This window comes from Muntiacus reevesi, chromosome 7 (assembly GCF_963930625.1).
Source record: "Muntiacus reevesi chromosome 7, mMunRee1.1, whole genome shotgun sequence".
NCBI lineage: Eukaryota > Metazoa > Chordata > Mammalia > Artiodactyla > Cervidae > Muntiacus > Muntiacus reevesi.
The window spans coordinates 36479538-36504838 of record NC_089255.1 but is presented as its reverse complement, the minus strand read 5'-3'; the positions used below and the strand labels follow the sequence as shown (position 1 = coordinate 36504838).

Sequence of the window (25301 nt, the reverse complement as noted above, 5' to 3'; positions counted from 1 at the left end):
AATCAGTTCTAATGAGGTGGATGAAACTGGAGCCCATTATACAGAGTGAAGTAAGCCAGAAAGAAAAACACCAATACAGTATACTAACGCATATATATGGAATTTAGAAAGATGGTAACAATAACCCTATATGCAAGACAGAAAAAGAGACACAGATGTATAGAACAGACTTTGGGACTCTATGGGAGAAGGCGAGGGTGGGGTGGTCTGAGAGAACAGCATCGAAACATGTATATTATCAAGTGTGAAACAGATCACCAGCCCAGGTTGGATGAAAACACTAATTAGAAAAGACAGGTGTACCCCAGTGCTCACAGAAGCACTGTTTACAACAGCCAAGACATGGAAGCAACCTAAATGTCCAGCAGAAGAGGAATGGATAAAGAAGATGTGGTACGTTTATACAATGGAATATTACTCAGCCATAAAAAAGAATTAAATAATGCCATTTGCAACAACATGGATAGACCTAGAGATTATCAAACTAAGTGAAGTAAATCAGAGAGATAAATATATGATATCATTTATATATGGAATTTAAAAATATGAAACAAATTAGTTTATTTACAAAACAGAAGTAGGCCTGTAGACTTAGAAAACAGACTTATGGTTACCAAAGGGAAAAGGGGGTGAGGGGTAAATTAGGAGTTTGAAATTAACAGATGCCCATTACTATATATAAAATAAACAACAAGCACCTACTGAATAGCACAGAGAACCATGTTCCATATCTTGTTAAAAACCTGTAACATTCAAGACTTTCATGTGTTTCCTAAAACAAGGAAATTCTTCTATATAACCATAGTGCAATTTTCAAAATTAGGAAAATTACCACGTAATCAAAATATCCCATTCAAATTTTCCCAACTGTCCTAGTGATGTCCCTTATAGTTCCAGGATAGAACACATTTGGTGTCATGTCTCTTTATTTCCTCCTTCAATCTGAAACAGTTCCTCATTTTGCACAGTATAGGATGGTACCTCAAATTTTGGTTTATTATTTACTTAAATGAAGTCACTCAGTAGACATTTTATCCAAAACATACTTCTATGTTGATATATATAGGTTGTTATTTTAATGATTGCATAACACTCCACTGTATGAAAGGGTTATATTTAACCAATCTCCTGTTAAAGGACATTCAGTTTATTTCTGGTTTTCAACAGTATAAACCACACTGCAATTAGTAGCTCTGAGCAATTTATCTGATTTATCTGAAGTGGAATTGTTGGGTTAAAGTATGCAAATTAAAAATTTTGATGCTATTGCCAGATTGCCATCCTGAAAGATTATACTTATTCTCATTCTTCCAATGATGCATGAGAATGCCTAGCTCCTATGCCAATATCAGTACTGGACATTTTCATTTTAATCTTGGCCAGTCAGGCACCCCTTATTGAATTTCTTTAAATATTAATAGGGTTGAGCATATTTCATACTTGTTTTGCCTGTTTCAATTTCTTCTGTGTACTACCTTTGCCCATATTGCTTTTGAGCAGTTTCTATTTTTAAACTGAGTTGTCAGGTCATTTCAGGGCATTTAAGTCTTAAAGGAAAGACATGTTATACACTCATTTTAGAGTATTGTTTGAATCACTGCTGAAACGATTCTACTTTATTACATAAAATACAGTTTCCTGAGAAAGCACATCCAGAATTACCCACAACAAGATAACTGAACACTGTAGATCGACTTGGCCCCAAGTTGACCCAAGCTCTCTGGACTTAGCATCAGAAAAAGAAGGTGGGGAAAGTGTGACAAGTGTTAAGAGCAGAGAACATTTGAGAACACCCAGGCTGTATTTTTCTCCATTCAATGTGTCTAGTTAAACCTTGCTGTATAGTTCTGGGTCAAGACAGGGAAGTTCCTCACTAACTTACTCTACAGTTCTTGTTATATTCCTTGTTCCCAAAATATTTTAAATGAATAGACATGCAATATATATTGATCTGAAGATAGGTTTTAATTACTCAGCTTTAAATGCTATTAAAAACCATCATTTATATTAGATAAGAACATTCAGCTTTCAAGTTCAGTTCAGTTGCTCAGTCGTGTCCAACTCTTTACAACCCCATGGATGGCAGCACACCAGGCTTCCCTATCCATCACCAACTCCTGGAACTTGCTCTAACTCATGTCCATAGAGTCAGTGATGCCATCCAACCACCTCATCCTCTGTCGTCTCCTCCTCTGCCTTCAATCTTGCCCAGAATCAAGGTCTTTTCCAATTAGGTTGGCAGAGAAATCTGAAGTTGGGAAATAAAACTTCAGCCAATGGAGATTTCTTCCTTTCTTCTTAATTGTAAAACTTGCAGAAACAGGAACAAAGAATCTGCATGTGTCTATGTGTACTTACACATAGTGCAAAGTTCAACTGATATAATGCGTCCACTGGGAAATGCACAACATTTACTGTATCTGGAGGGAAGAGTCCTATGTCATAAAAGTCAAGCAGAAACAAGTATATTCAATTCTCAATTTTTAATCAGTCCATCAGTCAGCCAATCATTATTAAAAGTCAAGTATAATAGTGCTCTGGCAGATATAAGAGAAACATAACATGATCTTGGAGAACATGCCATCTATAGGGGAACAAGACAGATGAACCTGAAACACTGAGGGACCATCCCTGAGAATGTTCATCAGACTGCATGTTATGTAGAAGTGGGGCTGCCTGTCAGAGAAGGGCAAAATCACTGCTTGTGGTAAAGGGGAGCTGTGGGTGTTAGGGAGTTAGAAAGGCTCCATGGGGAAGTGGGATTTGAGTTGGGCCTGGACAGATGGTAGGGTCTGCAGTCATAGAGGGCAGGCAGTGGATATTGGGTCCAGGGAACAGAAGGCACTGGGGTGGCAGTTGGCAAGTTGCTAAGTGGAGTATGCCTGATAAGCAGGTGTGCATGTTGAGGAGGGCTGAGGATACGAGGCTGCCCCAGCAGATGCTGTGGCCGCAGGGAGTGCCTGGGGACCTTCCAAGGGGCTGCTGTGGTGTCGTGTCCTAGCCCACGCCGAGCTGTGCTGGGATCTGAGTCAAACGTAACATGTGGTATATTGATCCTATCCTTATTTAAAATTGTGATATTTGTTCATCATGGATTTTTTTCTTTTAGTGTTGATTTTTAAAATATTGCATTAAAGTATTGATTACTGTGAATTTGGGCATCCCCATAAATTTTCTGTCCCAGGCAAGCGTCTCACTTACTTCACCCTCAGTCTAGTCCTATGTTCTTATTGTGAATTTTGATGGTGAGTATTTATGTTATTAATTTAAATTATAGCTTACTCATGTTACAAATAATCTTTGGGTAGTAGACAGTATTTAATAAAACCAATATTAAGAGATTAGAATTTTAAGGAGATTAATTTGAAATTAATCTGGATTAATCAATTAATTAATTAGGATACCCAAAAAACATGACAAATAAAAGAATCCCTTTGTGCTCTTGATTCAGTCTCTCACTTTAGTTCAGTCACTCAGTCATGTCTGACTCTTTGGGACCCCATGGACTGCAGCACGCCAGGCTTCCCTGTCCATTGCCAACTTCTGGAGCTTGCTCAAACTCATGTCCATAAAGCCGGTGATGCCATCCAACCATCTCATCCTCTGTCATCCGCTTCTCTTCCTGCCTTCAATCTTTCCCAGCATCAGGGTCTTTTCCAGTGAGTCAGTTCTTCGCATTAGGTGGCCAAAGTATTGGAGCTTCAGCATCAGACCTTCCAATGAATATTCAGGACTGATTTCCTTTAGGATTGACTGGTTTGATCTTCTTGCAGTCCAAGGAACTCTCAAGAGTCTTCTTCAACACCACAGTTCAAAAGCATCAATTCTTCAGTGCTCAGCTTTCTTTGTTATCTAACTCTCCCCACTTGTGGTCCAAGTCATCCATACATGACTACTGGAAAAACCATAGCTTTGACTAGACAGACCTCTGTTGGCAAAGTAATGTCTCTGCTTTTTAATATGCTGTCTAGGTTGGGCATAGCTTTTCTTCCAAGGTACAAGCATCTTTTAATTGCATGGCTGAAGTCACCATCTGCAGTGATTCTGGAGCCCAAAAAAATAAAATCTATGACTGTTTCCATTGTTTTCTCATTTGCCATGAAATAATGGAACCAGATACCATGATCTTATTTTTCTGAATGTTGAGTTTTAAGCCAGTTTTTCAGTCTCTAAGGTAGAGAAACTCCCTGTTGCTACAGTACATACAGTGCAAGTAGAAAAGGGTTGCCTTGCCTATGTCTAAGTAGGTAAGATATCTGGGGGCAGGGAGGTGGTTACCAGAGGCCACTGTCCACTTCGAGAGAGACCTTGAGCAGCTCAACTGCTGGAGCTGGAGTGGCTCGGCCACATGGACTGAGACAAGCTTCCACAAATGGGCCACACAAGGTGGGCTTGGCCCACCTGTCACTTGAAACAAACTCACCCAGCTGTGCTCAGAGAGAAGCTCTCCACTGGGCCACAGCACATATCCAAGGAGCAACGCGAGGTCTGTGAATGCTATAAATGTCTCTGGGCCACTTGCATGTAGAAGTGGTATGTGACACCAAGAGTATGATTCCTAGCACATCTAAGCATGTAACATCTGAAAAATCTGAAATCTGCTGCTAACAAACTGTGACTAATGAAAGATGACTTTAAGCCAGAGAAGCCAATTAGCATGTGGCACGAATCGCACAAGAGGCCCCGGGGGAAGGCAGAGAGGCACAGCTGCTCCTGGCTCTTGTCACCAGGGGCACTGCTCTGTCACTGGATGTGCACCTTCCAGTCAGCACCAATCTTCAGCGAGAGCGTCTCCAGGTTCAGGGTGGATGTTGCGGCATAGTATGTAAAAGCCACGGGCTGAGCACTGCCGTCTAGAGATCCAAACAGTAAAAGGGAAAGTCTGGTGACTATCCAGGAAAGAAATGTCTTTTCTTTGAATTTAAAAATGTTTCTATCATAAAATTTTATATTCTATATAGGAGAATCCAAATTAATACCACTTGTACCCCTGGACTTCCATGCATTTTTAAAAACATGAAGCACTCCAGTGTTTTGAGTAGAAGACTGAATGAAAAGAAACTGTAAGGAGCAAAGTGATTTGTCCAGCAAATTCAGTAGGTTAAAAAAAGCTATATCCTGCCCCAGGTCATTTAAGAAATTCAATAAATATCAGTAGGATCCCCTACGACTTCAGATACCTACAATTTAAAACAAATATTCAGAGAAGCTACAATATTATTTCAAGCCCCAAATGATTTCCCTCAGGAAAATATTAACAGCTTACAATAAGCAGAAAGGCAGTTGATGAAGAGAGAAGCCGGATGGGCTCGTCCCCTCTAGATACTAGTATATTTGACTCCTGCCAGAAAGCGCAGAGTCCACTTGGCTAAGCACATTATATCAGCTCTTTAGACTAACCATCTCTTCACGGCAAATACTTCTATGCTTATAGAACCAAGTGGACTGTTTCCTCACCAGCTGAGTGGGCAGTCACAGAAGATGGCTGCTTCTTGAGGCCTAGGACCAGGATCTGCTCCACCACACACTTGCTGGGATAATGACCCCTCTCGTCAGCACAACTGGAATAGATACAACAAATGACATTAGGAAAAGGAGAGGAACAGGGATTTGGACTGGCTACCAGAACACCATCCCCTCCCATCATTCATGCCTATGGAGGCATGAAACATATAGCTGTCACATTTACTAGGATGAAGAGACGGAAAAAGATGACTCTATATGCCAAAGACAAGCTAACCAGTGCACACGTGCTCAGTCGTGTCTCTTTGCGACTCCATGAACCGTAGCCCACCAGGCTCCTCTGTCCATGGAATTTTCCAGGCAAGAACACTGAAACAGGTTGCCATTTCCTACTCCAGGAGATCTTCATGATCCAGGCATCAAACCCGCATCTCCTGTGTCTCCTGTTATGGCAGGCGGTTTACCACTGAGTCATCTGGAAAGCCCAAGCTAACCAGTAGTCTTCCTCTAACAAGCCATTAGGAGGGACATCACTTAAGGACACTGAAGTCCCAAATGTGACTTGGATGCTGCAAACAAATTGCAAGAAATCAGATCCTTAATGAATGTTTGAATAGATGAATAAATGGGATTAATAGGAATTTATACTGAATTCTTTTTCATTTTTCAGAGAAGGAAGGAAAGGAAGATGAAGACAATAAGGAAGGGATGTTCATAGAGTGATTGAAAAATACTCCCAGGGGCTCCAGACCAAAGTGGCAACATAAGAGGCTCCTGAATTTCCCTTTTCCTACAGATGCACTGAATATAAAGCTACACATGGAACAATTCTCTTTGAGAGAAACCAGAAAACTAGCTGAGTGACTCCTGCACATTGGGTGATTGAGAAAATATCCACATCAAAACAAGCAGGAAAGGCTGAGACACACTTTCCATATAACTCCCACCCCTGGCATGTTTGCGTGCTAAGTCACTTCAGTTGTATCCGACTCTTTGTGACCCTATGGACTGTAGGCTCCAGGCTCCTCTGTCCATGGGGATTCTCCAGGCAAGAAAACTGGAGTTGGCCCTCAAATCACCTTGCTTCGAGAGACAACAGAGTTAATTACAGCAAATAAAGAAGCAGTTGTTAACCCCACCCCCAACCCCGCCGACTGGCCCAGCAGACCCACCGCCGAGCCACCGCCGACCTGCCGACGGCCCGCGGATCTGCCATCCTTTCGAGTGCGCCATGTCTGGTTCATCCAGCGTCACGGCTATGAAAAAAGTGGTTCAACAGCTCCGGCTGGAGGCCGGGCTCAATCGGGTGAAGGTTTCCCAGGCAGCTGCAGATTTGAAACAATTCTGTCTGCAGAATGCTCAACATGACCCTCTGCTGACTGGAGTATCCTCAAGTACAAATCCCTTCAGGCCCCAGAAAGTCTGTTCCTTTTTGTAGTAAGATGAATCTTGACAAGGTTTTCCAAACCACTTTTCATAAACCAGTGAATATTCAAAGGAAAGCTAAATTTGAAGCCTGTACAAAAGCCTCTCTGTAACGTGCCATACTACACAAACTTCTACTTTTGTCAGTCCTTAATGTCTACCTCTCTGAATATTCTTAATTTTCTGTTTCACAAGGGTAATTATTTTATATACACTGATGGCAGCATACAATAAAATACTTAGTATAAAAAAAAAAAAAAAAAAAGAAGCAGTTGTTAATAGGCAGCGTGGCTATTCCCCCAGGGCTCAGTGCAGAGGGAGCTGGCAAAAATATCCATCTCCAGATTCTTCCTGGAAAGGATCTAACTGCATACTTTCCCAGCTACTGCCTGAAGGTTCTAATCAGCCTGTATCTAAGTGATGACTAAAATATGCCCCTTTGGGATATGGATGGGTCTCAGCATATCCTTAACTACTGGCAGTCACTAAGAACAAACATGGCAGTGTGAATAATCCCAAAGGTCTGGAAGCTATAAAGGAGCTCAGGACAGGCTGATCAATGAGGATCATCTCCTACATGAGGCCAGTATGTAAGGACTGGAAGACATGGCTGTCTTATCTAATGTGAGAAACAACACCAGGAGTCAAGGCAGATAAAACAGGAGAATATGTTCCTAACAAAAGAACATGATTAATCTACAGAAACTGACCTTAATGAAATAGAGATAAATTGCTTACCTGGAAAAAAAAAAAAAATTGCTTACCTGATAGATAGTTCAAACCAATGGTCATAAGGATGCTCACCAAGTTCAAAGAGCAATGCATGAACAAAATGAGAATCTCAATACATATGGAAAATATTAAAAAGTACCTAACAAAACACAGACCTGAACAGTACAAGAAGTGAACTGAAATATTCAACAAAGTGATGAATGACATCACTTACATGTGGGAATGTGGAGAAAAAAAGGAAAAAAGAGTTGAACTCATAGAAACAGAGTAAAATGGTGGTTGCTAGGGGCTCACGGGTGGGAGAAGTAGGGAGAGGCTGGTAGAAGGGTACAGACTTTCAGTTATAAGATGAATAAGGTTTGAGAATCAAATATATAACATGGCAAATACAGTTGATAATCCTGTATTGCATAATGGAAATTTGCTAAGAGAGTAGAACTTGTGTTCTCATCAAAAGGCGGAAAAAAAGGTTAAACATGTGAGGTGATGGACGTGTTAATGAATTTGACGAGGGGAATACTTCCACAATGTATACATATATCAAGTCATCACACTGTATACTTTAAATATACTACAATTGTATTTGTATACTAGTATATATTAAAATTTTATTTCTAAATCATACATTAATCAATCTGGAAGAAAAGAAGAAAAATACAAATGGCCTTCATCATTAATTTTTAAAAATAGTACCTTAAAACATCAGCTTTGCATTTAAGGATAACAAATGGATAGCATAATTTATTTATTAAAGCACACGGCTCGTTTAGCTGCCATTACCTGTTGGTCAAAACACCTGAGGAAAACGAAAACTTCCTGTGCAAGAATTGCTTCTGGTGGAGGTATTGGAAAGAATGGCCATCATCGAGATAGAATTCACCCATGGCAGAACCCTGGAGAGTAAATCACAGAGAGTATGTTCATGTAATAGCTTTCTTGGAAAAGACTGTCACCCCCTAAAGGAAATAACTGATTACAAAATCTGTGAAAAATTATGTTGAACAACTGCTTAATATTAAAGCCGTACAAAGTAGTCATAAAATATATAAACACTCAATACCCATTTGTGAAATAATATGAATAAGGAAGTCACACAAGAGGAAGCACAGAGAGTTAGGCTTTGTTGAAAGAGATTTAAACTCTGAAGTATGGTCAGTGGCATAGGTGACTTCAAAAATACTACCCTAAAATGTGACAACAGGTCAAGAAACGTTCACCCAATGGAACTGAAGTTAAAAGGAAAAAGTATATAATGGACGACATCAGCTATCTTTAGAAGAACCTCCATTTGGAGAATGGTGCCTAGTTCCTACTGTCTTTTGGTAGGAGGATCCCTTTTGCATGTCAGACAATGTCACAGCACTCCATATGGCAGTTCCCTGTTACTGACAATGCTTCATGAGCTATGGACTTGAAATCTCTTGTAGCTTATTCCAAGGCCTCCCATGGACCCAAGGCTCACAGTTTGACCCAAGAAGACATGCTTAAAAGAAATGGATGGAAAAGAAAGACATAAGAAAAAGAAAGTGAATTATAACATTTGCTTAAGAGTGAGGATTGGTGTTTGGCATTGTATTTTGGCAAACGGTCAAGAGAGGGATCTGCTACAGGCCTCATTCAGCTCAAAAGATCTCTTCAAAAGAAGAGACCAATTCTGGATCCTTCCAGACCTTACCCTAGGAGATTGCAGTTGTTTGAGCCATCCAATGAGAATGGAAGTTGCTTTGTGTGGGTCTGCGTCCGTGGAATGTTGCATAGACACAGGACCCTTTTACCGGAGACTGAGAATCAGGCCTTATCTGCATGGCAGGCTGCCTTTGGCCCAATGAGCTTTCAGTCCAGTGGTAATCAATGCCAAGCTGCAGGGCACCGAGGGTCACAGTGCCCTAGAGGAAATTTCTATCATTTCTAGTTCTCAGAGTTCCCTGAAGAACAATTTCAGGAAAGTTAGATAAGTTGGACAATGATGCAGAAATGATTCAAAACTGATTTCTAGACGAACATCAGAAGCACCTATCCCATAGATGGGCTTCACCACTTTTATACACTCAAGGCTACCACTGTAAAGAGAGTCATAGCAAACAAGGGGTGTAAAAGTAATATTTTTCAAGTACCTTAGTGCTCAGGGCCACTCGAAGTCCATATGGGGAATCAGTCATGTAGCCTGTGGATCTTCCTATAGTGGTCTTTACTGGTACCACACTTCCACCGCGTTGAAACACTGGTATCTACAATAGGACAATACTCTCAGAGGAGGATTCATATAAGTCAATTTCAAAGTAGGCTTTTAAAACATTTCATTATACATTCTTTTCAAAAAAAAATTTTTATTTAGTTAGTTTTGGCTGTGCTGGGCCTTTGTTGCTGCGCTTGGGCTCTCTCTAGTTGCACTGAACACAGACCACTCTCTAGATGCGATGCACATGCTTCTCACTGCGGTGGCTTCTCTTGTTGTGGAGCACAGGCTCCAGAGTGCACAGGTTCAGTAGCTGGGGTGCATAGGCTTAGTCACCCTGTGACACGTGGAATCTTCCCAGAGCAGGGATGGAACCCATGCCTTCTGAATTGGCAGGTGGATTCTTAACCACTGGACTGCCAGAAAAGTTCCATTATACATTCTTCATAAATGTAGACTCAAAAGCAAAATAAATTTGTGAACACAAATTCATTAGTATAGGGGAAAATATCTTTATATAGGGTTCTGTACTCTCCTCGGTTTCAGGCATCCATTTTGGGTCTTGGAACATATCCCCCATGGGGAAGGGGGTCTACTGTATTCTTACTTTTCTCCCAGCTTGTAGCTTACTACAGGCCCTGGCATTAAAAGGAAGACAGTTCAAATATTAAAAATGGTTCACTTAAAAAATTATTAGGGAAAACTTCTCACCTCCATCAATTTATTATCTCTTCTAACTATCCTATAGGTAGCTTTTCCTGCTTTGTATTTTTAATTTGCCTGTCAGTATAGCAAACAAATTTATTTTTAGGACCCTACTAAAGAGGGGATTTTCATGTCTATGCAAGCAGGCCCAGATATATATGTGTATATGCTCATAAAAGATGGTGGTTTCTTGGTTTGGGATACATAACTGTTGTCCCTCCTTTAGCTTATTTACCCCTTGCTCCCTGCTTCCCTGTGTCACTTGGATGACTGGCTCAATTCTGAGGGTGAATCTGTGAAATTTCTGTTATAGAAGCTGCCAAGGGCACTTGATGTGACTCTGACAACAGGGCTGTAGGCATTGGTCTTCTGGAATAGCACTCCCAGCAAGGACAGCCCAGTAGGTTCCGTGTCTCCCAATGCAGTCCTCTCTTAGGAAGCTCCCTGGATCATGTGAGGGCTTACACTTTGCTCTGAGTAAGCTACAAGTGGGGAGAAGAGTTAGAATACAGTAGGCACCCCCTCCCCCCACGGGGGATATGTTCCCAGACCCCCAGTGGATGCCTGAGACCAAGGAGAGTACTGAACCCTATATAATGATACCTTCCCCTATACTAATGGGTGGGTAGCATACACAGCTTGGATCTGCTGGACAGAGGGATGAGTCACATCCTGGGCAGGATGGAGAAGGATGGCACAAGATTTCATCATGCTCCTCAAGGCAGCATGCAGTTGAAAACTTATTATTTCTGGAATTTTCCATTTAGTGTTTCTGGACCACAGTTAATATTTTTGGGCCACAATTGACTGAAGGTAAGTGAAACTGAGAAACATGAAGCCTCAGATAAGGGGGACTGCTGTATACAGGAAATTGGCAGTAAGGATGGAGTAGGCAAGACGTCCACCATCTGCTTGACTCGCAGCAAGAAGTAAAAGCACATTTACTTCCCACCCTCATCAGTCAACTTCTTTTATTTTCCTTCAAAGAATGAGGCAGTAAGTTAATATGGATGGGCCCTGGAGTGGAAGTCCAATTGACCTGGGGTCTTATCTCAGTTCTGCCACAATTTAGCTGAAATCCTGGACAAGTAATTTAACTTCTCTGAACCTCATTGTCTTCACCTATAAGCATGAGGGATTCAAGTAGATGAATGTTAAGGTCTATTCTAGATCTGAAAGTTGGCATCTGAAATCATTTTCTCTATGTGAACACGAACATGTTAGTTGCTCAGTCGTTGTCTGACTCTTTTTGACCCCATGGACTATAGCCTGCCAGGCTGCTTTGTTCATGGGATTTTCCAGGCAAGAATACTGGAGTGGGTTGCCATTCCCTTCCCCAAGGGACCTTCCTGACCCAGGAATCGAACCCAGGTCTCTTGTATTGTAGGTAGATTCTTTACCATGTGAGCTACCAGGGAAACCCCATTTTCTCTATAATGGGATTCATATTGCTGCTGAGAATTTAAAAAAATAACATACATCTACTTAAAAATTTTCACACTACTTCAGGCCTCTGATAGTGGCTGTGATTCAGTTGCAGGAACAAACTTCCCTTCAGAAATGCAGCCTGGGGGACTTCCCTGGTGGTCCAGGGGTTAAAAATACATCTTGCAATACAGGGGACCTAGGTTCCATCCCTGGTTGGGGAACTAAGGTCCCACATCACGCAGGACAAGTGAGTCTGCATGCTACAACTAGAGAGTCCGTGCACCGCAACTAAAGACCCCACATGACACAGTGAAGACCCCGAGTGCTGCAACTAAGGCCTGATGCACCCAAATAAATGTAACAAATGAATTAATTAAAAAAAAAAGATGCAGCCTGGATGGGCCACTCTGGGTCTGACATCATAACTCATAGCCTCCTCTTGGGCCTAGAGGTCCAACTAGAAACTCAGGTCTCCTGACTTGGTCCTGTAGAAGGATATTCTGTATGGTAAGTGTGCTACCACTGTGTTTACTCCCTGTTGTCAGTGTGATTATTCTTCTTTGACATACAAAGGTAAATAAATGGGGGAGAACTATTTGTCTTCAGTGTTCCAAACTGAAATCAGGGTACACGTTATTTTTATACTCTTTTTTTTCCCCTCACATTTTGGCAGTTTTATTGATAAAAAATTCACATGTCATATAATTCATCTATTTAGAGTATACAATTAAATGGCTTTTAGTATATTCAGAGTCATGCAACCATCACCATAATCAATTAAAAATCACCCCCCAAAAGAAACCCTGTACCCATTAATGGTCACTCGCCATTACTCCCCCAGTGTGACTGTATTTGAAGACCTCTACAGAGGTAATTAAGATTAAGTGAAGTCATAGGAGTGGGGCCCTGATCCAAACGATTAGTGTCATAAGAGTCACAAGAGCACACACCCCCTCTACCATAAGAGGATGCAGCAAGAAGGTGTCTGTCTCCATGCCAGGAAGAAATCCCTCACCAGGAACCGAACTGGTTGGCCCCTTGATCTGGGGCTTCAAGCCTCCAGAACCGTGAGAAAATAACTTTCTATTGTTGAAGCCAGTCAGTCTATGGTATTTTGTCATGGCAGCCTGAGTAGACTAATCAGCACAATAGGTAAAAATAACAGTGTGAAAATAGCTTACAGAGTCCAAGGTTACTGGGATCTTTACTGTACACGCTCCTTTCCAGTGAGCAAATGTCTTAGAGTCATACCAAATCTGAAAAGAAACAGACCCTAGTGAAAAAATGTGTATAAGCACATTTTGCTCATGATTTCATTATTTGATAAAACATCCATTTATTTGGATTTCAAATAACCATAAAGCTAAAATAAGTATAATTTAAAATTTTTTGAATAGAAGTTAGAGAGAACATATGCTTTTAAGAAAATCCCAAAGGACTAACCAACCTAATACTGTGATGGATTAAGCTGAGTAAAAGGCCATTGATATTTCCGTTCATCCATCCAAAAGTTATTTACTGAACAATCTACCATGTGCCCAGCATTGCTGGGTACACACGAGTGAACAGAAAGACATAGAATCTGCCCTCGTGGATTTTACAGTTCAATTGGCTTATAAAAATGTAATGATCTTACAGTGAAAAAGATGATGGAAGGGAGAAAACAACAACAAAACAAAAGCACACTGCAATCAAATAAATTACAAATGAGGCAGGAGAAAAGAGTGTCTGACAAGGAAACAGACCTTAGAGAAAAACAAATGGAACTTTGGATTACTAATACAGTGTCTCTTTTTAAAAACAGAGTACAATTCAGGGATGAGGTTCAAACTCTTATCTGAGATGCCCATCAAGGGGGTTTACTTGTGAAAGTGCCAAAAAGCTCCTGCCAAAGTAATCTGATGGGGCAAATCCTTAAGATACTATCTTAAGGATGAAAAGAAAACCTTTTTCTCTCTTCTAGTCCAATATAATTTCTGGCAGCCACAGTTCACCTCCTGGGATTACCAGAGCCTGTATAAAGCTGGGATGTTGAATCAGTCACTGTCCTGCTGTGACTGCGACAGGGCTGTGCCCTGACGATTGTCAGCTGCAGTGAACTCTTAATTCAACTGGATCAGTCCTACCTTGTCATGAAGTATTATCTTCGGCTGGATTCAGTTTCCTAATGTATTGTCAAGGATTTCTGTGTCTGTGTTTACAAGGGATAATCCCTTAGCTAACTTTCCTTGTAATGTCTTTCTTTGGTGAATTCTAATAGCTCAAGATAAAGAGTTGGTGGGAGTGAAAGGTTAAAAAAAAAAAGGATTCAAACAAGAGTTGGGGATTACCCATCAACCATTTCCAGTCTGATTGAAATGAGAGGTACAGGGTGTGTGGTACCATAATCAAAGATCCCCAGCCTAGGAAGGGTACAACTGGTACAAAACACCATGTAGATTAGTGGCCATTAACAGATAAAAATCATGGCCCTCAAAAAGCTAACATTCTAATGGGAGAGATAAACAATAAACAAAACATAAAAGTAAATATGTAGGCTGTTTAAAATGGCAAGTTCTACGGAGACAAAGGATGAAGGAGAACTAGACGGTACCAGGGGCAGTGGGAGTGGTCTGTGATCTTAAAGAGGATGTCAGAAAAGGCCTCCACAAGAAAGAGACTTGTAGGAGAGGGAATGTGTTGTACAGAAACATGGGAAGGTGACAGCTAGGCTGTTAGATAGCTCTCTGCCCGTCGTGGTGCTATACTAGCTAACCAGCAAGGTAAAGTTCAGGCAAGAAGCAGCTTGGCTCACCTATCCAGCCTTTGGGAAGATGTAGCAAGAGAAACAATCACAGAACACTCCTGGAAAGTGTTGAAAAAATAGGCTACATAGTCATAACAGTGTGATTAAAATGATAATAGGTCATTAATAGAAATTGTGGCTAAGTCAGATAGGGAGCTAGTTCCTCTTAATGGGAGCCTGTACTTAGAGAATTAATTTAAGAAACTCTCAGCAGAAATGCTTGGCAAGCCAATTCATTTAGCTGTTGTAATATTTAACCTTTTTCTCAGGTTTCTGCTTGGCAGGGGAACCTTTGTAAAGAGCCCCCACCTTCAGAACTACAAATTACTAGAGAAACCAAGCAGAAAGAACATCATTCATGGGCTTTCTGTAGAAAAGCCTGGTTATTGTCATATCAATGATGACAGGTGTAGTGGACTGAATGGTGGCCCTTCAAAAAGATGTATTTGCTTCCTAATCCCTGGAAGGAGTGAATATTACCTTTATGGGAACAGATTTGACCAAATTGAGGATCTTAAGGAGATTATCTGGAATTATTTAAGTGAAAGTGAAAGTGAAGTTGCTCAGTCGTGTCCGATTTTTTGCGACCCCTTGGACTATAGCCGACCAGGCTCCTCCGTCCATGGGATTCTCCAGGCAAAAATACTGGAGTGGGTTGCCAGTTCCTTCTCCAGGGGATCTTCCAGACCCAGGGATCGAACCCAGGTCTCCTGCATTGCGGGCAGACGCTTTAACCTCTGAGCCACCAGGGAATGCAGTGGAATTATTTAGATAGGCCCTAAATATCATCACAAGTGTCTTGTAAGAGACAGATGGGAGAGGAGACACAGACACACACAGTGAAGATGGAGGCATAGACTGAAGTGAGGTGGGTACAAGCCAAGGAATGCCAAGAGCGCAGGCAGCCCCCAGAAGTGGGGAGCGTGGAGAGTGGCATGGCACAGACCCTCCCTCAGAACCTCCAGGAGGAACCAACTCTGACCATGCTGTGATTTTGGACTTCAAGCCTCCAGTGCTGTGAGAGCACACATTTTTGTCGTTTTAAGCCACCAAGTTCGAAAGGAAGAGATTCGACACACGTAAGGTATGCGGAGGTTTGTTGTTTACTCTTACCTCACTTGACCCTGGCAGAAACACATCAACCACAGTAGCTTTTGGTTCTGTGACTGGATGAACCAATAAAGCACTTCCTGAAAAGTGGAGAAGAGATAAAGTTGAATATCATTATAAGAGGTCTGAAAACACCCCTTCTCTTTTTAAAAAAATTTTTTTAATTTAAATTTATTTATTTGTAATTGGAGGATAATTACTTTACGTTATTATGTTGGTCTCTGCCACGTATCAGCATGCATCAGCCTTCGGTATACATATGTCCCTTCCTTTTTGAGCCTCTCTCCCCACCTCCTACCTTCCACCCCACCCCACCCCTCTAGGTTGTCACAGAGCACCGGATTTGAGCTTCCTGTGTCACACAGCAAACTTCCACTGGCTATGTAATTCTACATATGGTAATGCGTATGTTTCGGTGTTGCTCTCTTAATTGGGTGCTTTTGTGATTTCAAAGGCCACTCAACTGAACTTCTTAAAGGTAGAGATCCTGGTGAGTTGAACCAATGATTCCTCAGGGAGACGTATTGTTAGTCAGAAAGAGGACAGGTGACCAGAGGTGACTGTATCACTGCCATCACTAATCCACTTACGGTGTATTAGGATTACAGGGAGGGACCCTGACATAGTCCAGCATGGTCTCACTTGGTGCCCAGCTGTAGTATGAAAGTACCATTTCACTTCTGCAAATGCTTCATTGTTTGCTATACGTGACTCTGAATGTGGTGAGTCTACAGCTGTGACCCAGAAGTGTGGTCTGCAGAGATATTCAGGCCCTCTTTCTTGGGCAGGTATCATCAGAAAAACTATAATTCTCTTAAAAGAAATCTGGATTATTAATTTTGTTTTGATCTTGGCACTGGCATATGTAAAATTCATCCAATTGCAATTCACTACTTAATTCAACAAATATTCATTGAATTCTGCTGAGTACCAGGCACTGTGCTAGGCTTGAAGAATGTAGCTTCAAATTAGACAGACCCTTGGTCCCTGCCTTCATCAAGTTTACAGCCAAAACCAGATATTAAACAATTAATTACAAATTAATTAGAGCTAAGACAAATAAACCGGCAAAAGTACAAAATGGAATGAAAATTATGTATTAAGAGGGACTGACTTTTATTAAGGCAGGTGGAATTAGATATTAGGAAGCAATTTTGGTCAGGAAAATTGTCTCTAAGGAAGCAGTAGCTTTTTAACTTGAGACCCAAGGATGAGTGGAGACCTAAAGAGATAGGTTTTTTACATTTTGGGGGTTTTACTGTTTAGAAACAGAATTCACCTTCTGGGCAACTCTCTGTCAAGCCTGGCCTCTTGAACGTATTACCCAAGTGATAAACTTCCCTGTTCCAAATTTGATTGCCGCTGCTGCTGCTGCTAAGTCGCTTCAGTTATGTCTGACTCTGTGAGACCCCATAGATGGCAGCCCACTAGGGTCTGCCGTCCCTGGGGTTCTCCAGGCAAGAACACTGGAGTGGGCTGCCATTTCCTTCTCCAATGCATGAAAGTGAAAAGTGAAAGTGAAGTCGCTCAGTCGTGCTTGACTCTTCGCATGCACATGACCTGCAGTCCACCAGGCTCCTCTGCCCATGGGATTTTACCAGGCAAGAGTACTGGAGTGGGGTGCCATTGCCTTCTCTGTCTAAATTTGATTAACCCCTACTAAAGAGGCCAATCAAAAACAAACAAACAACCCCAGTCCTGTTTTGCATATGAAATAAGCTCTTCTGGGTCTTTACAAAGATAACTATCTGGTTTACTTTTTTCTACTTCCCTTCTCTGTGGTGGTATCTTAAGGTTTAGAGGTGGACCCTGAACAAGAATCCCAAATTGCATCCACAAACAGAATGGGTTTATATGATGTTAACATGTTATGAGAAGCACTACATGACAAAAGAATAGAGTTGGGATCCCACCAATACACAAAAAATTTTGGTGATGAAATTTCTTTTCTTTTTGGCTTTCTTGAGATGAGGGATTTTTTAGTGTTCCTATACTAGAAAATATAATAAGAAAAACATAATTATAGTATTTATCGTAACTAGAATTAATCCAGAAATGCTCACCCAGCATGTATTCATCTTCCACACTAAAAGTCTCTAATTCATTAGGGAACTCTACCCACAGAGGCCTGGGGAAAAGAAAAAAGAAATTTCTTACTTCAACATCATTAGATTTTTTTTATAATTCAATCACTCATATTTTCAGTTTTATAACTATTCAAAGGAAATTGGAAAAAGTCAAGACTCTTTTCATATGAATCAAGATTTTATGAGCACTGATTATGATTGTTGCTGTTGTTTAGTTGCTAAGTCTTGTTCAACTCTTTGCAGCTCCATGGGCTATAGCCCACCATCGGGCTCCTCTGTCCATGGGATTTCTCAGGCAAGAATACTGGAGTGGGTTGCATTCCCTTCTTCAGGGGATCTTCTAGACCCAGGGATCGAACACAGTCTCTTACATCTCCTGCATTGGCAGGTGGGTTCTTTATCACTAGCACCAACTGGGATCCCCTTGTTATGATTACTATATAGTTTTCTTGTGTGAAAGAGCTGTTAGCTTAAATGGTTCAATTAAAGCTTGAGAATTCTAGTACCCAAAACTTCTCATTCTCATTGTTGAGCACTAAATTACTCTGACAGGCATAATCAGAACTTTGTCCAAGTCCAAATGCCTAACATTTTTGGTGTAAAACAAACTAAATGTTCTTTTAAATTAATTTATTTTTAATTGAAGGATAATTGCTTAACTGTATTGTGTGCAGTCCAGTTCAGTTAAGTCGCTCAGTCGTGTCTGAGTCCTCACAACTCCATGAACCACAGAACACCAAGCCTCCCTGTCCATCACCAATTCCAGGAGTTTACTCAAACTCATGTCCATTGAGTCAGTGATGCCATCTGACTCATCCTCTTTCATCCCCTTCTCCTCCTGCCTTCAATCTTTTCAAATGAGTCAGCTCTTCAAATCAGGTGGCCAAAGTACTGGAGTTCCAAGTTCGACATCAGTCCTTCCAATGAATACTCAAGATTGATGTCCTTTAGGATGGACTGGTTGGATCTCCTTGCAGTCCAAGGGACTCTCAAGAGTCTTCTTCAACACCACAGTTCAAAAGCATCAATTCTTCAGTGCTCAGCTTTCTTTAGAGTCCAATTCTCACATCCCTACATGACTACTGGAAAAACCATAGCCTTGACTAGACAGACCTTTGTTGGCAAAGTAATGTCTCTGCTTTTTTTTATTATTATTATTTATTTATTATTTATTTTTATTAGTTGGAGGCTAATTACTTTACAATATTGTAGTGGTTTTTGCCATACATTGACATGAATCAGCCATGGATTTACATGTGTTCCCCATCCTGAACCCCCCTCCCATCTCCCTCCCCATCCCATCCCTCTGCATGTTCCCAGTGCACCAGCCCTGAGCACTTGTCTCATGCATCCAACCTGGGCTGGTGATCTGTTTCACCCTTGATAGTATACTTGTTTCAATGCTGTTCTCTCTGAACATCCCACCCTCACCTTCTCCCACAGAGTCCCAAAGTCTGTTCTGTACATCTGTGTCTCTTTTTCTGTTTTGCATATAGGGTTATCGTTACCATCTTTTAAAATTCCATATATATGCGTTAGTATACTGTATTGGTCTTTATCTTTCTGGCTTACTTCATTCTGTATAATGGGCTCTAGTTTCATCCATCTCATTAGAACTGATTCAAATGAATTCTTTTTAATGGCTGAGTAATATTCCATTGTGTATATGTACCATAGCTTCCTTATCCATTCGTCTGCTGATGGGCATCTAGGTTGCTTCCATGTCCTGGCTATTATAAACAGTGCTGCAATGAATATTGGGGTGCACATGTCTCTTTCAGATCTGGTTTCCTCGGTGTGTATGCCCAGGAGTGGGATTGCTGGGTCATATGGCAGTTCTATTTCCAGTTTTTTAAGGAATCTCCACACTGTTCTCCATAGCGGCTGTACTAGTTTGCGTTCCCACCAACAGTGTAAGAGGGTTCCCTTTTCTCCACACCCTCTCCAGCATTTATTGCTTGTAGACTTTTGGATAACACCCATTCTGACTGGCGTGTAATGGTACCTCATTGAGGTTTTGATTTGCATTTCTCTGATAATGAGTGATGTTGAGCATCTTTTCATGTGTAAAAATATGGAACGCTTCACGAATTTGCGTATTATCCTTGCGCAGGGGCCATGGTAATCTTCTCTGTATCGTTCCAATTTTAGTATATATGCTGCCGAAACAAGCACTGTCTCTGCTTTTTGATATGCTATCTAGGTTGGTCATAACTTTCCTTCCAAGTAGTAAGCGTCTTTTAATTTCATGGCTGCAGTCACCATCTGCAGTGACTTTGGAGCCCCCCAAAACAAAGTCAGCCACTGTTTCCCCATGTATTTGCCATGAAGTGATGGGACCAGATGCCATGATCTTAGTTTTCTGAATGTTGAGCTTTTAAGCCAACTTTTCCACTCTTCTCTTTCATTTTCATCAAGAGGCTTTTTAGTTCTTCACTTTCTGTATTGTGTTGGTTTCTACCAAACTTAAATGTTGGTAAAACTGAATTTTATAATGTAGAATCTGTGCCATTTTTTAATTGTCACTACTTTTCATGCATCCTTAATCATTATCTAAGTGAAAGGAATTGGTTTTCCTTGTTTTCAAGTTGGCAACATTTGTGGAGGTTTCAGAAACTTGTGTGGTGTTTGGGTTTTGTTTTATTATTACTGTTGTACACAACTAAGTAGGAGGCATTTGGGCTTAGTAAATCATGAAACTTTCAATATCTCTGGATATTAACTTCATGGTTCTAACGTTGCTTTCAATTTCATGAGGGAAAGATACTTTTTAATAAGAGAAACATTTTCATTTTATTCACTAGCCTTTGTAATAATCTATTCCTTTGCTATTAAATAGTAACAAAGCATCTAAACTTGGCTGATGTCTAAAATTACCAGGAAAACTTCCAACAAACATAGATCTCTGGAACTTAACCAAGGCACTCATAATAGGTTTGGAGGTCTGGCCTGGGAATCTGTATTTTATAAAAAGCACCCCAGGTGATTCTGATCTGAGTCAGGCTGAGGAACTGCTGATCTAGAGGTCTTGATGTACTATGTGTGTCTCTGTGTGTACTGTTCTCTAACCCAGAAAGCTGGCATTCACATCTTGCCTTCAAAATAGAATCAGAATATAATTTATACACCAGGAAAAGCCCTAAGGGTAAGAGAGAGCTAAGGCTGGCAGAATAAGTTGTTCTTCACGAGAGAATGCTTGTGGGTGTGGGGGACGAAAAAGCTACTTTCTTCTATCCTAGGTTTTTCTGACTGGTCTAAGAATTAAGTTGACAAGACAGAGTTTAACAGTAGAAAATCAAATTTAATGATGTATAAACAGGAGCTCCATAAAAATACACTGCCTAAAGACAAGATAGGCAATTGAGGCTGATATACCACCTGAGAGAAGAAGTGAGTGAGGTTTGGGACTTCAAAGGGGAGAAAGGAAACTTCCCCTGGTAGTCCAGTGGTTAACATTCTGTGCTTCCCCTGCAGGGGGCATGGGTTCTCTGGTCTGGGAACTAAGATCCCACATGCCTCATGGTGCAGCCAAAAAAAAAAAAAAAAAAAAAAAACAGATAAAAAACCAAAAGTGAGGCAAGATATTCATTTGGAGATGGAAAAACAAATGTTTGATAAACAAACATTTGCTGGGCCATGCAAAGACAATGGGACACAGAAAGGACTTTAGTTCCCACCTTCCCCCTACTATGCTTAGCTCATATTCCTTGTAGATATCTCTGGTGATAATGTACTTCCTGGACCAAGCTCTTTATCTAAATTCATGTAGGCATTTAAGGAGGAGGTTAAAAAGAAAGACTTCCTGAGCCTTTTGTATGTTTAAAAACAATCAGCTCCTAAGAATCCTCAAGCTGAAAAGACACATTTTGGGGTAGCATGTTTTGTTTCCCTACATGGGTTAAATACTAGATGCACTGAAGTACAATATCTTTTCTTTCTCTTCCTTCCTTCTTTTTTCCTTCCTTTCTTCTATTTCTATCCCCTACTAAATATCCCCTACTAAATGGGTTTCCCCGGTGGCTTGGATGGTAAATAATCTGCCGGCAGTGTAGGAGACTCAGGTTCAATCCCTGGGTCGGGAAGATCCCCTGGCGAAGGGAATGGCTACCCCACTCCAGTGTTCTTGCCATGGACAGAGGCTACTATTCAAAGGTTACAAAGAGTTGGACACGACTGAGCGACTAACACTAACCAAATATTAATGCTTGAATCACCAAATGGCAGGAGATCTAGTTTTTATATTCTGTGACCTCTACTGCCTGACCCTGCTCACAGCTGGTGCTCAATAACCTGACTGACACTTGGTTAAACATCTGGCTTTTCTTCGACAATCACTGTAGTTCATTGCCAGTGGCTGAGGGGATCTTCTGGTAGAGACTGGTTACTGGAGTGGTGGTGAAGCCTGTTTACCTCATGACAGGTTGAGAAGCCACGTGTGCAGAGTAGAACAGAGAATACCAGTAGGGCAGGAGGGTGTAGCGCTCTCTGATGGCTTCTCGGATGAGCCGGGTGTGCTCCTCCCCAAAGAGCCAGGGTTCCCGTCGCTTGGTCTTCATGGTGGCATGGCCACGGAAGAAAGGCTGGTAGGCTCCCGCCTGGTACCACCGTACTAGCAGCTCTGCCTCTGGATCCCCAATGAAGCCACCTACATCCGCTGATTAGTCAGTAAAGAAAGGCTGAGTGAGACACCTGGGCATCTAACAGATGATGCCCACAGGTAAGATAAGGCCTTGCAGACCAATAGGGCAAAGGTATGTATGTGCACTCAAAATAACAGCATCAAAGTGTGGCCTCAAATTAGGAAGCACATACTAAAAACCTCAGGCTGTTTAGGGATCTGACAGTATGCTCTTTGAATATGTTCTTTTTCTGTCAAAAGGCTTTATTGAAAGATCAACATTTCTGTTTGTTCTGAACCCTGGTAATTCAGAAACTGAAAAATATCTACCCGAGTCAATACGCCTGTATTTAGTGATGGGGGTGGGTGGGGGTGGTTGGCAACTGATTTTGTTTGAAAGCAAGATAAAAACTATAGAAAGAACTAAAGAGAGAGACATAATCAGAATTAGAGGTTTAGGGAGAAAATTTCAGGTTTAGCCCTTAAGCAGGATACAAATTCTTTGTGTCGAATGTGAACTAGCACCATTGAAAAACACAAATATCAAAATGTGATATTAAGTGCTTCCAGTCCCACAGAATACAAGGAGCAGCTAGACCTGTAGCCAGGTTGAGCATCTCTGTACTAAGATCGCTCACCTGCAGGGAGTTACTAGGACTAGGGGAAGGCGCCCATCAGAGAATTTTATTTTAACTAAACTTTATCATTTCCAAGTGTGTATGCATATATATAAAATGCCACAGGATTTCTGTATAGCTGATTTCTGATTTGCTAAATTCTTTGTAGTTCTCTCCATTTTTTTCACTTTCAGATAGAAAGGGAGTATCTCAAGAAGAGAAACTCAGTTATCAAGAGTGTCTAAGAAAGGAACAGAGCAGTAAGAGAATGAGGAAAAGAACACTGTGACTCTCTTTCTGATGACTTTACTTCATGTTCTCCATTCAGACGAGACATTTGTCCCCTTCATTCTCCTCTCTAGTCTGTTCTCCATTCTCCTCATTTTCTCTTTCCCACGTTTATTCTATTGAAAACAACTCACAAGAAGGGATTTCTGACCAGCTTTAATGGAAACACCACCCACCCCTGCTTTGATTTTTCTTTCACTTCAGGCCTGAGGCTATCATCTTACCTCCACAAAAAGAGATCCCAGTCACGCTGAGGGTAAGTAGCATAGGGATAGAAATTTTCAGGTAACTCCACTCTGCTGTGTTATCACCTGTCCACACAGCACCTTTGGTCATCAGTAAGAAGGTATTAAAAGAAGCAAAGAAAAAAAAAATCAGACCATGTGTACTCAATTACATATTTAGATTCCATATTTGTAATAGACAAATTAATATAAAGGAAAACATTTCTTTCTCTTAATTATTTGTGAAAGCTCTTTATATATTCTGGATACAAGTTCTATGTGTATATATATACACACATATATATAAACATGTATGTATATTGCAAATGTCTTCTCTCAGTCTATGACTTGACTTTCATTTTCTTAACAATGGGCTTCCCTGGTGGCTCAGCTGGTAAAGAATCTGCCTGCAATGCAGGAGACCTGGATTTGATTCCTGGGGTTGGGAAGTTCCCCTGGAGAAGGGAAATGCTACCCACTCCAGTATTCTGGCCTGGAGAATTCCATGGACTGTATAGTCCATGGGGTCACAAAGAATCGGGTATGACTGAGTGACTTTCACTTTCATTTTCTTAACAATTTCTTTTTAAAATTTTGATGAAGTCCAATTTATCATTTTTTAATTTTATGTTTTGTGCTTTTTGTGTTCTAAGAAATTTTGCCATCTCAAAGTCATGAAGGTTTTCTACATTTTTTGTCTAGAAGCCTTTTGTTTGTTTTAACTTTTATAATATAAGTCTATATTCTATTTTGAGTTATTTTATGTGTATGGTGTGAGGTAAGGGTTAAGGTTCTTCCCCTCTCCCCCATATGGATACCCCATGTTTCAATACTATTTATTGAAAAAACTCCTTTCTTCATTGAATTGCCTTGGCAACTTTGCTGCTAAATATTTGACCATATATGTGTTGGACTCTTTCTGAATTCTCTATTCTGTTTCATTGATTTACATGCCTATGCAAATCCTGCTTTCTGCAAAATCCTCTATAAGAGGTTTTAAGACCACATGAGGGAGACAAAATAAAGTAGCAATAACAATAGTTAACGTTTATAGAGCCCTCACTGAGTCAGGAGGTATGCTACTTTGCTTGTATCATTCCATTTAATCATCACAACAACTCTATCAGGTAAACAAACTTTATTTTACAGCAGATGGAAATATGGCAAAAGTGGATATGGTAGGATTTGAGCTCAGTCAGTCTGACTCTAAAGCCAGTGCTCTTGAGCACTGAATAGTTGATAAGAACTTGTAAAGATATATAACACTAAAGAGATTCATAAAAGAAAATAACTTCATTTTATTAAGTCTATATTACTCCTGAAACATTTTGTCTCTCTTTTATTAAAATACTTTTGGTGGCTATTTTTGTTTTAATATTTTGTAGAAATTTTAGGCTGTCCTATGGCTAGCAAAGGAAAATATTTTCAAGAGATTTTTCTTTTAAAACAGTACCTTCATAATTCCTCCTGGACTTCAAATGAGGTATGTATATATCTACATAATGACCTTGAAACCCACAACATTCTTATAAAGTAACAAAGTTCATGTAAATATGCAGATGTTTTCAGGTCTCAAGTGGCTCTTTAGTTGGAAGTTCTCTCTGGCTGTTGGTCTCAGCACAGGACTTGATACAGCAGTGTTC

The 25301-nt window shown here is 40.7% G+C and overlaps 1 protein-coding gene, 1 non-coding gene and 1 pseudogene across 8 annotated transcripts in view; 1 reads left to right on the top strand and 2 right to left on the bottom strand.

The window, feature by feature from the left end:
• Nucleotides 1-1159: 1159 nt before the first annotated feature.
• The window catches only part of GANC (glucosidase alpha, neutral C), a 68503-nt gene continuing 44361 nt past the window's right edge, over nt 1160-25301 (bottom strand). For 4 of the 7 annotated variants that reach the window (XM_065941370.1, XM_065941369.1, XM_065941373.1 and 1 more), the window contains 9 exons: nt 23659-23760; nt 22322-22565; nt 17888-17952; nt 15828-15904; nt 13111-13185; nt 9735-9848; nt 8401-8513; nt 5458-5561; nt 1160-4853 (listed from right to left, as the gene is read on the bottom strand). In XM_065941370.1, the coding sequence (XP_065797442.1) occupies nt 4744-4853; nt 5458-5561; nt 8401-8513; nt 9735-9848; nt 13111-13185; nt 15828-15904; nt 17888-17952; nt 22322-22565; nt 23659-23760 (1004 nt within the window). In that variant the 3' untranslated portion in view covers nt 1160-4743. Of the gene's footprint in view, nt 4854-5457; nt 5562-8400; nt 8514-9734; nt 9849-13110; nt 13186-15827; nt 15905-17887; nt 17953-22321; nt 22566-23658; nt 23761-25301 lie in introns of those variants that run through there. The other 3 variants (XM_065941372.1, XR_010663971.1, XM_065941374.1) reach the window with 3 other exon arrangements.
• Nucleotides 6594-7156, top strand: LOC136172198 (guanine nucleotide-binding protein G(I)/G(S)/G(O) subunit gamma-5 pseudogene; annotated as a pseudogene).
• Nucleotides 19980-20086, bottom strand: LOC136172717 (U6 spliceosomal RNA). Its single transcript, XR_010664069.1, has one exon. It is a non-coding gene; the product is annotated as a U6 spliceosomal RNA (small nuclear RNA).